A 13958-nucleotide genomic window follows, 5' to 3' on the forward strand; every position below is an offset into this window, starting at 1 on the left:
ATGAGATGATTCATGATGATCATCATCATAAGAGCTGATAATTCCGCTAAATATAATTATTAAACATCAAAACATTAAACGCCATTGACATTGAATGGAAAATGTACGTCATATGTAAACGAGCAAATCAGCTAACCAATCACAGGCAACAGGCATTCTGATTGGCCAATGGCCAGTATGAGATGATTCATGATGATCATCATCATAAGAGCTGATAATTCCGCTAAATATAATTATTAAACATCAAAACATTAAACGCCATTGACATTGAATGGAAACATTAAATATAATTTATATAATATAAATATATTGAATGTTTTTTTTTAAAAACATTGTATCATGGTTAAATGATAATAACAAGAGCGCCCCTCATTTCACACAGGTGTGATTTTTATATTATGATTGTGTGCTGTCATGCGTTTGAGCGTTTGAGCGTTTGAGCACAGGTAGAGAACCGTAATGTAGCAACATCCATGGTCCTTTTCCATTGCAGGAAGGGACATAGAGGGGAAAATCTGAAAGCTGAATAAATAATATAGTCTAAATAAAGTCACACTACAGCCTGACATTACTACATAGTATAGTCAACCAGGAAAATGGCAACGAAAGTTATGTGTCCGTCCCCTATATTACTGTCTGTATTTCTCCGCACCAGGACTTCTTGAACAATCTGAAATGCAATCCAGTCAGGAACACTCATTATACTTTAGATGTAGCCATTTATGTATTCCAGTTACAATACCTGGTGCTGATGGCTCCACCCTGATGGTCCATCCATCCATCCATCTTCAACTGTCAACCGCTTATCCATAGTTGGGTCACGGGGGCAACAGCTCCACCAAAGAGCTCCAGATTTCCCTCTCTAGAGCAACATTAGTAACTTCCTCCTGGGGGATCCCGAGGCGTTCCAAGGCCAGTGAGTCGATGTAATCCCTCCATCTCATTCTTGGTCTGCCCGGGGGGTCTCCTCCCAGTGGGACGTGCCTCGAAGACCTCCCTAGGGAAACAGATGCTCGAGAGGCATCCTAACCAGGTTCCCGAACCACCTAAGCTGGCTCATTTCCAGGCGAAGAAGCAGCGACTCTACTCCGAGTCTCTCTCGCGTGACTGAACTTCTCACCCTATCTCTAAGATGCCAGCCACCTTCTGTCATGACCATAGGTGAGAGTAGGAACGAAGATTGCTCGGTAGACAGAGAGCTTTGCCTTCTGGCTCAGATCAGTGATGACATGGTACAACGATGACGTTACCAGGGATCTCCATATTTGGGCATCTCCATACTTGGGCAAGGCTGACATGGAACTCCATATTAGGAAATGTATTGCATACATATAGATGACAGACGTGCATATATGGGCATGGCTGGTGATGTCATCATGACATGAACGATGTTATAAGCTTGGTATATAAGCTTCCAGACGAGAACAGACACTAGGCAAGCAGAGAGTCTTTTTGTGCGTTCGCCATGCAGAAGCCCTTTCCTCCTTTTGATACCTTCGATTCGAACAAGGATTACGACCGCCGACCAGTTGGGTCACATGACTACGCTCACTTCACCCAGCAGCCGTGGAACAACAGTGGGAACAGCCAGCCTCACCCTCAGTTGTTTGACTCCCAGGCAGCTCCCTCTGAGCAATTCACACCCCAGCCAGTAAGGGGCGGTATGCTATTGCAGCCCCAGGCAGTGGGTGACTCCCCAGCTGGGACAGAGGATAATATCGACATGACCCAGCACCAGAAGAATGATAGGACCACTCCTCAGCAGCTATTTCACCCCCACGGAGTAGGGGGCTCCATCCCTACCGCTCTGCCAGGGAACACTCATACCTCCACCACTACCGCATTGCCAGGGAACAACACCCATAGGGGTATGAGCTACACAACCCCCACCATGACCCCCATTACACCCGCCACAACAACTTCGAAGGCCGTCTCTGGATCTGGAATCCAACCAACATTACAGAACATCGTAGCCACAGTGAACCTGGCCTGCAAGCTGGACCTGAAGCTCATCGTCCAGAAAGCCAGGAACGCAGAGTACAACCCCAAGCGATTTAGCGCCGTCATCATGAGAATACGAGAGCCCAGGACCACCGCGCTGATCTTCAGCTCCGGTAAGATGGTGTGCACCGGAGCCACGAGCGTGGAGCTGTCCCGGCTGGCGGCGAGGAAGTTTGCCCGCGCTGTGCAGAAGCTGGGGTTCCCCGCTAAGTTCCTGGACTTTAAGGTCCAGAACATGGTCGGCAGCTGCGACGTGAAGTTCTCTGTGAGGCTGGAGACGCTGTTCTTCAAGCACCAGCAGTTCAGCCAATATGAACCCGAGAGCTTTCCGGGCCTGATCTATAAAATGATAGAGCCCAGAATTAACCTCCTCATATTTGTGTCTGGAAAGGTTGTGTTAACGGGTGCCAAGACCAGAGAAGAGATCAACCAGGCATTTGAGAACATATACCCTATCCTGAAGTCCTTTGAGAAAATCCGGCATGAGACCAATAGCAAACCAGTACAGTGTATAGAACAAAGCGGAGATCCGGGCACACTTAATGTTAAAAAGGAGGAAAACTTTATTCAACCGACATGTTTCGACCTATACGGTCTTCATCAGGGCAAACAAGTACAGTGATTGAAAGTTGTAAAACACTTTGAAGAGAGTTCAGTAGTTCACACGGAAGGAAGATGACATCTATTCAGGTTCAAAAATATCTTTACATCTTTTAAATTTAAATTTCCATTTCTGCTAAGCAGCAAGGTATATTTTGATTTATCTACAGTATATATAGCGGGATACATTTGCACGACTAAAGATTCTGGTAGGCAACAGTCTGGCCTGAGGACTCAACCCAGGTGTACCACACTGAGCATGGAATGTGATGATGTATGATGATCAGAGCGCCCCTCACTTCACACAAGTGTGATTTTTTAATATCTTCAGACTCTAGTGCCCATACAACAGCGGTACAGAAGATGCTCTGTTCTGTCTCTGATGACTTATCAGATTCTAAAAATGTCTTCTACATCCCGACAGTTTTCTGAAAAAGCTATGTTTCTATGTCAGTCGTTCTTCGATTTTTCAAAAATAACAGACCTACAAGCTCGTAGTTATGAGCTATGAGCTTGTAGATCTGCTATTTTTGAGTGGTGCAAACCACTCCAACAACTGGCTTTGTTAGTACCCGTGTGTGTTTGTGCCTGCACGGGTGAGCATGGTTGCTATGGTTAGTGTGTGACGTCACTGACATAGCTGATCAGACTATATAAGACCTTGCACCACTCAGTTCACACGGGTGTGATTTTTCAATAGCTAAAGCATAACATAATGCTAACACCAAAAGGGGTTCCCGCCCAAAATGGGTTAAAACGCATGGCTGGCGGCATCCTGTAAGCAGGTGTAGGAGTCTGCCGGGCCCTCACCTATATCTATCATAGAAGATTTACCAAGACGGCATTGGACTCTGCTGAACTCTCTGCTCAAGGAAGATGCAAAGAATTAGCAGAGGGTGCATAATTATATTGGTCCGATGTACTAACAGTCCCGACACTACTTTGGTCCCACGACCTAACCTCAGCCACGGGTGAGTACTCCTAACCACCAGGCCACGCATGTCGGAATGCCGGCCCCCTATTAGGGGTAAGACAATAAATTATATCCACTGCTCAGATAATGCAGTTTTACCAGAGCCCTGTTAGTTAGCATGAGCTTCTACCACCTGTCACGACAAGGACATAGGGTTGGACTTTGAGAGGCAACATTATTTTTAATTTTTTGCTAACCCACTGTTGGCCTGAGGATAACAGCTACCATATGCAATGTGCACTCCCTTTAGTTCACATGGAGTTCAAAACCAGTTTGGTTAGCTGTTGTTATTGATTGCTTATTTACAATGCATTGCTAATGTAGTAGTGTCTAATTTATTTGCAATGCTTCCAGTTTAGTCATTGTACAGGATTTTCAGCTTGGTCCTCTTCCCCCAGGCCACCATGATGTTGGATTCACTCATGTGCATTATTTAAACTCAAGTCCCAAAATCAGAATCTTAGGCCCCAAACCACACCAATGCAACTCCTTGCAACAAAACAAACCACACCAATGCAACTCCTTGCATCATACCATTGGGAATAATGGTTGCAAGGAGTTGCATGGCGACCCTCTGGTGTGGTTAGGGCCTTAGCCATGTAACAAAAAGAATAACAAACAAAGGAATTGCCTGGTGGCAGCGGCAACAATAAGCAACAAAGCTGTGGAGTCCTTGGCTTGAGCCGTTAAATGGACCCATAGAAAGGACTCATAAACGTACACTTATACAGTCAGTTTAATTAACTCTGAGGATTGTACTGTGTAGATTATGGTTTGTGGTTTGATGCCAAAATATTTAGTTCCATTTCAATTTCTGAAGACTTCACAGTGTAGATAGTGTAGGGTGAAATTGTGGTACAAAGATATTTGTACTTTCTCCGACACATGTTGAGAAACTGAACTATTGCATTTGGTTCCCAAACCTTTTCATGTCAAGGACCCCCAATTGACACTAATTAGCCCCACAGACCCCCATTTATGCCAGGGACCTAACCCTAACCCATAAACGCATGTAAACATTTCTATGCGTGCATAATGACACATTGCCCGCAGGTGTTTAAATTATTATTACCCTGCACCGCACCAACCTACAACATGCCAATAGCATGTTTATTATCCTTGGGGGGGAAAAAAAGAAAGTGTGAAAAAAAAAACTGTTTTTGTAATGAACAGGAGTGGATTCGAGATTCAGGACGACAAACTGCATGCTCGTAATTCGGGACTGTCCTGCATTGGAGAACTCCTGGATGTTTAGTCAGAGAGGGTGCGGCTATCTTCCAGCTGCGTACCGGCAATATATGATTCTTGACCTTTTTCCTTTCTGGGACCAAAATCTACACTGAAATCCCAGTTTGAGAACCAGTGTCCAAGATGATCATTAACCTTGACATGTAGGTGTGTAGGTGCTGCCATATCTTCAGGGCCATATATTAAGACTTTTTGGTGCCCACGGCTACAACCGAACCGTTTGTCAGGATCTTACAGCAGACCTGGTCAAGTGCAGTGGAGGGTTGCATAATGATTGAGATTGAGCACTTATTTTCCTTGTTTTTTTGTGTTGATTCTTACAAAACATAACACAACTTTATGAAGAAAATGGTCTCCATGGGCATGTTATGTTTGTACCCCGTCTACAAAGATAGCCATATTGGGCATGTTATGTTTGTGACACCCTCCCACCATTCTCACCATCCACCCACAAGGCAATTTCAATATTTTCGGGCTCCTTTGCGGCCTGAAAATCTCCATATATGGCATTGCCAATTTTAAAAGATAGGAGGAAAAGGGAAAAACATCTTTGTGTCAATGATGGGGAGGAATAGAGGGTACATTGGGTAACTGCTTAGAGGTCATTGTCATCTTCTTCGTCTGGGAGCGCTGTTTCCGATGCGAGTTTGAGTTCCTGCTCGTAACGTGCCGTGTCTTCGGGGTCCATGACGACCTCTGGGGGGGCCAGGGCAGGCATCTCCGCAAACTCCAGGTTAAGGTCACCCGCCAACTTCTTTGCCAGCCACAGGAACGGCTTCTCGAAGTTGTAGTTGCTCTTTGCCGAGATGTCGTAGTACTGCAGGTTCTTCTTGCGGTGGAAGGTGATGCTTTTAGCTTTGACCTTTCTGTCTTTGATGTCCACTTTGTTGCCGCAGAGGACGATGGGAATGTTCTCACAAACGCGCACCAGATCGCGGTGCCAGTTGGGAACGTTCTTGTAGGTGACTCGAGATGTGACGTCGAACATGATAACGGCACAGTGGGCTTGAATGTAGTAGCCATCCCTGAGGCCTCCAAACTTCTCCTGACCAGCCGTGTCCCACACGTCGAAAATGATGGCTCCTCTGTTGGTGTGGAATTTCAATGGATGCACCTCCACTCCGAGCGTGGCCACATATTTCTTCTCAAACTCTCCGGTCAAGTGCCTCTTGACAAAAGTGGTCTTTCCTGTACCACCATCTCCCACCAACACAAGCTTGAACTTGACTTCTTGGCTGCTGCTGTACATTGTTGTAGTTGATGTTGTTACTGCTTATAATCTGCCGTTGCACACGAATGCTAAATCCTTAAACACTCAATGTTTTTATATTAGAGTTTAGCAGTGATGTCGGCATCGCAGTGATGTCACAGTTCAGACCTTGACTTTGGATTGGCTGAGAGGCATTGTCATTGTCTCCAAATATAGAATTCAGTATTCAGAGTGTGGAAAAACACGCATCATTAAAAACTTGGTGAAAACTACAATGAGCAGCCTGCCTGAAACTTATAAACGAGCATTTACTGATATGGAACAAACCAGGACTCAACTATGTGAGGAGTTTGTTTCTGTAACAGGTTCTGACAGCGCTGTTGCTCAATGCTATCTGGCTGAAAATGAATGGGAGATGGAGAGAGCATTGAACTCATTCTATGAGGCTGACCTGGAGACAGTATTCGCCATAGAAGAGTACCCAGAGAGAAGAGAGCCTAGCCACCAAAACAAAAGGAGGAGAACTGACACCAATGCTACGAACTGCGCTGATCCAACGGAGGAACCAGCTTGCTCCAGGAAAACAGAAGTTAACCAGCAGTCCCCAGAGAAAGATGACAAACTGTCGCTAATCTCCTGGAATGTGGACGGACTTGACACAGACCTACAAGACCGCGTCAGAGGCTTGTGTTCGTATTTAGCTTTGTACACTCCAGATGTGGTGTTTTTGCAAGAGCTCGTTCCACCATACGTCCAGTACCTGAAGAAACGAGCCGTCAGCTACCTGCTCATCGAAGGCGGTGAGGAGGGCTACTTCACTGGGATGATGCTAAAGAAATCCCGAGTCAAACTGCTGCAGAGCACCATCGTACCGTACCCAACCACCCAGATGACGAGGAACCTGCTGGTAGCTCGGGTGACATTCAGAGGGTTGGACCTGTGTCTGATGACGTCCCACTTTGAGAGCTGCAAGGCCCACGCTGAGGAGAGGATGAAACAACTGCGGCTGGTTCTGCAGAAGATGGCCGAGGTGCCCGATAACATCACAGTGCTGTTCGGAGGGGACACCAACCTCAGAGACGCAGAGGTGGCCAAGGTGGGCCTGCCACGCGGCGTGTGTGACATATGGGAGCAGTTAGGCAGGCAGGAGCACTGCCGTTACACCTGGGACACCCAGGCCAACAGCAATCTGGCCGCACCGTACAGCTGTCGCTGCCGCTTTGACCGCGTATACCTGAGACCGGCTACCAGGGGGGATGTGGTCCCGCACCTGGCCCCGTTCAGCATGGCGTTGATTGGCCTAGAGAAGCTGGACTGTGGTCGTTACACTAGTGATCACTGGGGAATATATGCTCAGTTCACCACTAGCAGCTAGACATGGGAATCTGAAGGACCAGCCCCACAGGATCTACCACACATCCAACAAGCAGACAGGGACCTGCCAATAGACCTCAGTCCCCCAACAAGGAAGGAAATTCGGAAAGCCATTAAAAAGCTTGGAAACGGCAAGGCCGCAGGACCAGATAACATTCCGGCAGAGGCGCTGAAGACCGACACAGAGGCCACGGAAGAGATGCTCCACCCTCTCTTCAAGAAGATGTGGGAACAGGAAAACATCCCATCCGAATGGAAGGAGGGATATCTCTTAAAAATGAGAAGAAAGAAAGGAGACCTGAGCAACTGTGCTAACTACAGGGGAATCACACTACTATCCATCCCAGGAAAGGTTTTCTACAGGATCTTATTGGACAGGATGAAGGACGTGGTAGATCCCCAGCTTAGAGACCAGCAGGCTGGCTTCCGCAAAGACAGATCTTGCATAGACCATATTGCCACTTTGCGCATCATACTGGAGTGGAACTCCCCTCTATTCATGAACTTTATCGACTACGAGAAGGCTTTTGATAGCGTGGACAGGGAGACCCTCTGGAAGCTTCTAAGACACTATGGCGTACCAGAGAAGCTAACCAACATAATTAAAAACACATACGAGAGAATGACCTGCAGGGTGATCCATGAGGGCCAACTCACCGATGCCTTTGGTGTAAGAACGGGAGTGAGGCAAGGGTGGTTGCCATCACCATTCAGTCTTACTTTATGGTGCAGAGACATGGAGGACAACAGTGAACACCAAAACAAAATCCAGGCATTCATCAACACCTGTCTGCAACGAATCCTCCAGATCCGCTGGCCAAACACCACCAGCAACAAAGAGCTGTAGAGGAAGAGATCCTCAAAAGAGATCCCCCCAAGGGAAAAGAAAGAGAAGTCGGCCACAAAACACCTGGCGCAGAGACTTGGAGGCAAAAATATGGGCCACACTTGGGGACAGCTGGAAGTGTTGGCTCAGGATCGAGATGCTTGGAGAACTCTTGTCGAAGCCCCAGAAGGGGTAATAGGCGTAAGTAAGTAAGTCACCACTAGCAGTGGTGGACAGTAAAGTAGGCCTACATTTACTTGAGTACTGTACTTGAAACAATTTTTCTTAAAGCAATTTTGTATCTGTACTTTACTCCCTGGGACCCAAATGTACAGAATGTATGAATTAACAACTTGAGCCATCTATAGATGCACCACCAAGTCTCTGTCTGTACGTTACAGTACGTACGACACATGCGTTCCACACCCCCACAGGAAGTGCAGTGCCCGGTGTAGACTCCATCGGATAGCCGGTTATCCAGAAAAAGCACAAAAGCCTCTTGCCCGGGCTCTGGACCTCCCTGGATCACCCCTATATCTCCATATTATGGAGCTGGCCTGTTCTGACTGACATCTGCATAGAATCCATATTTGGGCATGCCTGACAAAGAACTCCATATATGGGAATAAAAGGGACACAGACATAATAACTGGGTGGGGCATGCATTTCCAACTTGCATCGTAGGCAAGTTGCCCGAAGGGCACCGCTCTAGTATTTCAAAAAAGGGAAAATATCTCACATCGCGGTGTTTTGTACACACAGAGTTACAGACGAGGTTAATGTCGGATCTGACATTGAGAAACAGTGACCTGTTTACTGCTTGTGCTTGATTTGTGCTCTGTATCTGTAGGTGGACCATAGACTGTAAAACATGGATGAAGGGACCTGTCATACGACCCATTGGTTTCCACTTTTTTGGTGAAGTTCCAAGATGGTGATCTTGGAACTTCTGGTCCCGAAAAGCAACCAGAAATGACTGCTATTGACTGTAACCGCAGCGAGGGCGGGGCTTCACTCGACACAAGTCAGGACCGAATTGGATCTTTCATATTCCATTCTGATTGGCTGATTACGGGCCTTTGCAGTCAATATAATGGTTAAACCCCACAAAAAATGATACAAAAAGGTTTTTCAATGGATTCTAGTAGTATTGGGCATGCTAAATAACATACTAAAAGTCTACCAAAATATACTCCTCAGAAAGCCGTCATTTTCAAGATCGCATCCCAGATGGAGCTTAAATGGCTACATCTCAAATAGAAAAATAATGTACCTTCCAAGTTCCGGAAAGGCATAATTTCCATGATGGCATTCAAAATGGCAGCCGGCCAAGCTTAAAATGGCTATACTGTAATGAACATACAAAACATCTAGGAAAATATACCTCCCGGAAAGGCTTCATTTTCAAGATGGCGTCCAAAATGGCAGCTATACTGTACTACTGTATTGCTTTATTATTACTTGACTCCGTCTTATTGCTGCTTGCAGCTATATTTTTGAGTGGTGTAAACCACTCCTACAACTGGCTTTGTTAGTTTACGTGTCTGTCCGTTTACGTGTCTGTCCTACCAAAATGAGCATGGTTGCTATGGTCACCCAGTTCACACGGGTGTGATTTCATTACGTCAGACATTACGTCAGACCACAGCTGATCAGTCTATATAATACCTTACACCACTCAGTTCACACGGGTGTGATTTTTACATTATGTATGTGATTTCCAGCATAGTTTATAGGTGAAATAAAATGCTTTGCTACAAACATGATCTGCAGAATCCGCTAGAGCTACTTACAGGTGTTGCAAGTTCCTCCTCTTGCTGGTAATCCGTGGCAGGATTAGCATTGCAATTAGGCCTCCCAGCTGTCAGGGTCATCAGCTGGGAGCCATCCTTAATATAATGTTTCGCCCCTTTCATCCCATGATGAAAGGTCAGGGACGTCAGTCAGGGACGTCTCCCTGCCGTTCCCTGCAGCTGGACTTGGGTGGGACTATGCAGTATTCATGGCAGGGGCGTCCTACTCCCGGAGTCAAGTCTGAACCTGACCACATGCCTTCTGCTTCTTGACTGGGACCTGCTCAAGGGTTCCAACTGCAGGCTCTCATCAGCCATATTCATCTTGATGTGGTCTCAGCTACCTTGGCTATCAAACCAGATCTGGGCCATAAAAGGGCCGTCTGTAAGTGTATTATTTATGTGGGCCAAAACTGGGCCGGAACAATTTGCTATAGGCAGGCACTAGAAATAAGTAGAACAGAGTTCAGTTGCGGGGTTGACGGCTGACGAAGCCACACGAGGTTGAGAAACGATCTAGCATCGCAATGATCGCATGGTGAGACCAGGCTCTATAGACTTGGAGGTGATGAGCCGATGCGAGACAGGTGAGATAAATGAGGGAACTGGTAACAGCTGTGCCAAGTTGGAAGCTGGAGCCATGTAGCCTGGGCAGCATTCCATTTCGGGTTTATGATCTGGTCGGGAGCGGGTGATAACTTTTGTCATGTTGTAGCCTATAGTCAATGGTTTGTAGTCATCTGGCAGGAAACCACAAGGCAGAATCAGTACTATGAATGGGTACTTCTTATTCTGCCTTGTGGTTTCCTGCCTGATGACTACAAATCAGTGACTATACAACATGACGTAAATTACCGGTTCACATGGCGATTTTGGAACACAGACGAGGCTTTCCTCCGAGGTGGAAAGCCTGGCATGGCACTGGGTTAGGAGCCATGCCTACGCCCACGCCCACTTCCAATGACAGACACAAACACATAGACAACACAAAGACAGAGCCAGTGACTGTGACAGATGTTTTGTAATGTTGTCAAAAACGTGAAAAGTGAATCCAACTTGGACAGCGAACACCCCAAAATATTTTATTTTACTTACACACACACACACACACACACACACACACACACACACACACACACACACACACACACACACACACACACACACACACACACACACACACACACACACAAAGGGTTACCAAGGGTTACCAACATTTCTAACATAAAACGTTGGTGTACTCAACATGTCCGGGTTCACTTTTTGGCTACTAGGCTATATATTAATGTATGCAGTAGGCTACTTGGTCTGGGCTACTTTTGAGCAAATCATTTCATCAATGGGGCGTGGCATGGAGGTGTTTGATCAGCCTTTGTCACTGTTGAGGTGTTATGGAAGCCCAGGTTTGCTTTGATAACGACCATAAATGTATTTTAATTGTTCAGTCTTGTATGTCTCACACCTTCTTCTTGACAATACAACCTAGATTCTCTGTGGGGTTCAGGTCAGGCCAGTTGGCTGTACACCAGTTACTCTCCGTGGGCAGGTGCCAAGTCAAGGATGATCAGCGTCAACATAAAGCTTGTCAACATACGGAAGCACACAGTGCTGTAAAATATCAACGAACACATCAGTATACATGTTTAAAATATCAACGAACACATATGCATGTTTAAAATATCAACGAACACATCAGTATGCATGTTTAAAATATCAACGAACACATCTCACAATCCAAAAGATAACTATCCAACATGTATCCTCATTTTCAACATTGAACTATGTCATTAATATACTGTCGCACTTTGATCACAAAACCAAGACACAGAGGCAGTGCTACTGGGTATTCGTAGCGGTAACAGGTCCGCTCGCCCCAGCTTTTTTCCGCCGACCTCACGCCGACAGCTCGGTGCGGCGGTTCTTGTATTCTTTATTTTGTTTTACTGAGAATAAGGTTAGAAATAAGTTTAGGGTTAGGCATAGTTTTACTGGGGTTAAGTTTAAGAATAGGGTTAGGTTTAGGCATCGTTTTACTGAGGTTGAGGTTAGGAATAAGGTTAGGTTTAACCGTTTAAGCATAATTTACTTAGGAATACCAGGCTGCGCTGTTCCGCCGGCTGTACGCCCGGGGCGAGTTGGTAAAGGGGCGAGCAGTCTCGTATTCTTTGTAGCCTGGGTTTATTTAGAAGTGAATTGACAACAAAAGGGTGAATTAAGAGGCATTCACATAGAGGCACTCAGGCAACATAAAGTCTATCCTCTTCCTCTCCTTCCAGGTTCCTGTGGTTCCCGGTAGGCTTGAGGTGGGCAATAAGTAGGCTATAACAGTTATTTCCCTTCCTTTCCGGATAGGGCGATATAGGCACGTGACGTAACTATACGCAACCAAAGTCAACATAGGGGGTGCCTTTGCAGGTACGGTCGCCCCTTTTCCATCTCGCCCCACTACTCTACCTAGCTGTACATAACAAACATAATTCATGTTGGTGATTATTTAGGTATCCTCATCATATTCATTTATCATTGTTAAGTTCACTCTGTATATCCACGGGCATAATAGCATGATGATGCCATTACAAAACATGGGCTACATGGAAGAAATTGATATGTTGTTCTTTCTTAATTTAGTATCGACTACTATACAATCACATAAATCTGTATATGCCTACAAGATTATTTTAGATTTCAGAGAGGGAGGGTAATACTAAATTAACTGTTAACTACATAAAAAAATAATCGCGGGGCGAGTTGGTAAAGGGGCGAGTCGTTTGGTATTCCCTTTGAGAGTAGGCTAGGCCGGAGAAGTCGCCCCCAAAAGTCTGGAGAAGTCGGCCCCAAAAGTCGCCCCAAGTAGCCCCGTATTTTCGAGGTAACAGCTGTTATGTCTCACTGACAGCTGTTTGATTGTGCTGCGCTCTTGCATATTCCTGTGTTGTTTGTGATGATTGGGGGGATTATCTGGGATCGACTACTTCAGTCTTGACGATACAACATGATGTGTGATGATGTTGCTTTGCCGTTGTTATTATGACTCTGAGTTTTGAAAGTAAAGAAGAGTTGTGTGTAAGCTGTCATGGTCCACTACTTTTAAACAGAGAGAGAGAGAGAGAGAGAGAGAGAGAGAGGGGGGGGGGTCACTATAATGTGTCTAGTTATAGTGAGAGTGGAGGGGGCCCTCCACTAATTTCAGTAATGGAGGAATGGAACACCTTTCCAGAATGGAATTTCAAGTACTGTACTTGGAATGGAATTTCCAGAACAATGGAGGGGAGTAAGCCATTCATTATCCATGCATAATTTTCATTTGACCAACACAAACTGGTTCTAACTGGTTCTAAATGTTCTCCTTTGACAAACAATGTTCTAATATGAGAAATAAGGTAAAATAAACATGAAATATGAAATAAACTCGGGGCGGGGCGAGATATCCGTGAGTTGGGGCGAGATATCCGTGAGTTGGGGCGAGCTGTCCACGCTTTGGGGGCGGGCTCTCCACGGCTCGGGGCGAGCCGTCTTCACTTTTAGAAATTCTGTGGCGAGCCGTCATCACTTTTCGCCGGGGCGAGTTGGAAAAGGGGCGAGATGACCTGGTACCGGCCAGAAGAGGTATATAGCGGGGGTTCATGTGGTTATAAATGCTATTCAATGATGTCATGATGTTTTCATTGTCAAAAGAATATTGTCAAGGTGGTGCACTGTTTTCATATTGCTGGATAATATGGTGCGGTGGGAGAGGAGAGGAATCAGTTATGTTGCATTCATTTATTGATAATCATTAGGCCTATAGCCTATGTTATTTAAAGAGAATAACCTATCATAACACGAACATAGGCCTAAATGCCTGCAAACATATTGTCATTAACCTATTCATTCATTCATTCCTTCATTCATCCATGAATACAAAAAATATATCTATTTAAATAACATTATTTT

The 13958-nt window shown here is 45.6% G+C and overlaps 3 protein-coding genes across 3 annotated transcripts; 2 read left to right on the forward strand and 1 right to left on the reverse strand.

The window, feature by feature from the left end:
* Positions 1-1891: 1891 nt before the first annotated feature.
* LOC306920600 (uncharacterized protein) lies at positions 1892-2984 on the forward strand (the record flags this gene model as incomplete). Its single annotated transcript, XM_079497411.1, has 2 exons — positions 1892-2503; positions 2940-2984. The coding sequence occupies 2 exons, from the start codon at positions 1892-1894 to the stop codon at positions 2982-2984; spliced, it is 657 nt and encodes a 218-aa protein (XP_079353537.1).
* Positions 2985-5417: 2433 nt separating this feature from the next.
* Positions 5418-6071, reverse strand: LOC306920601 (GTP-binding nuclear protein Ran-like; the record flags this gene model as incomplete). Its single annotated transcript, XM_079497412.1, has 1 exon — positions 5418-6071. One exon carries the CDS (start codon positions 6069-6071, stop codon positions 5418-5420), a length of 654 nt encoding a protein of 217 aa, XP_079353538.1.
* Positions 6072-6348: 277 nt separating this feature from the next.
* LOC306920602 (tyrosyl-DNA phosphodiesterase 2-like) lies at positions 6349-7407 on the forward strand (the record flags this gene model as incomplete). The annotated part of the gene is made up of 1 exon (XM_079497413.1): positions 6349-7407. One exon carries the CDS (start codon positions 6349-6351, stop codon positions 7405-7407), a length of 1059 nt encoding a protein of 352 aa, XP_079353539.1.
* Between the last annotated feature and the right edge of the window lie 6551 nt (positions 7408-13958).

The sequence above is a fragment of the Electrona antarctica genome (genome assembly GCF_951216825.1).
Source record: "Electrona antarctica genome assembly, chromosome: 3".
Lineage (NCBI taxonomy): Eukaryota > Metazoa > Chordata > Actinopteri > Myctophiformes > Myctophidae > Electrona > Electrona antarctica.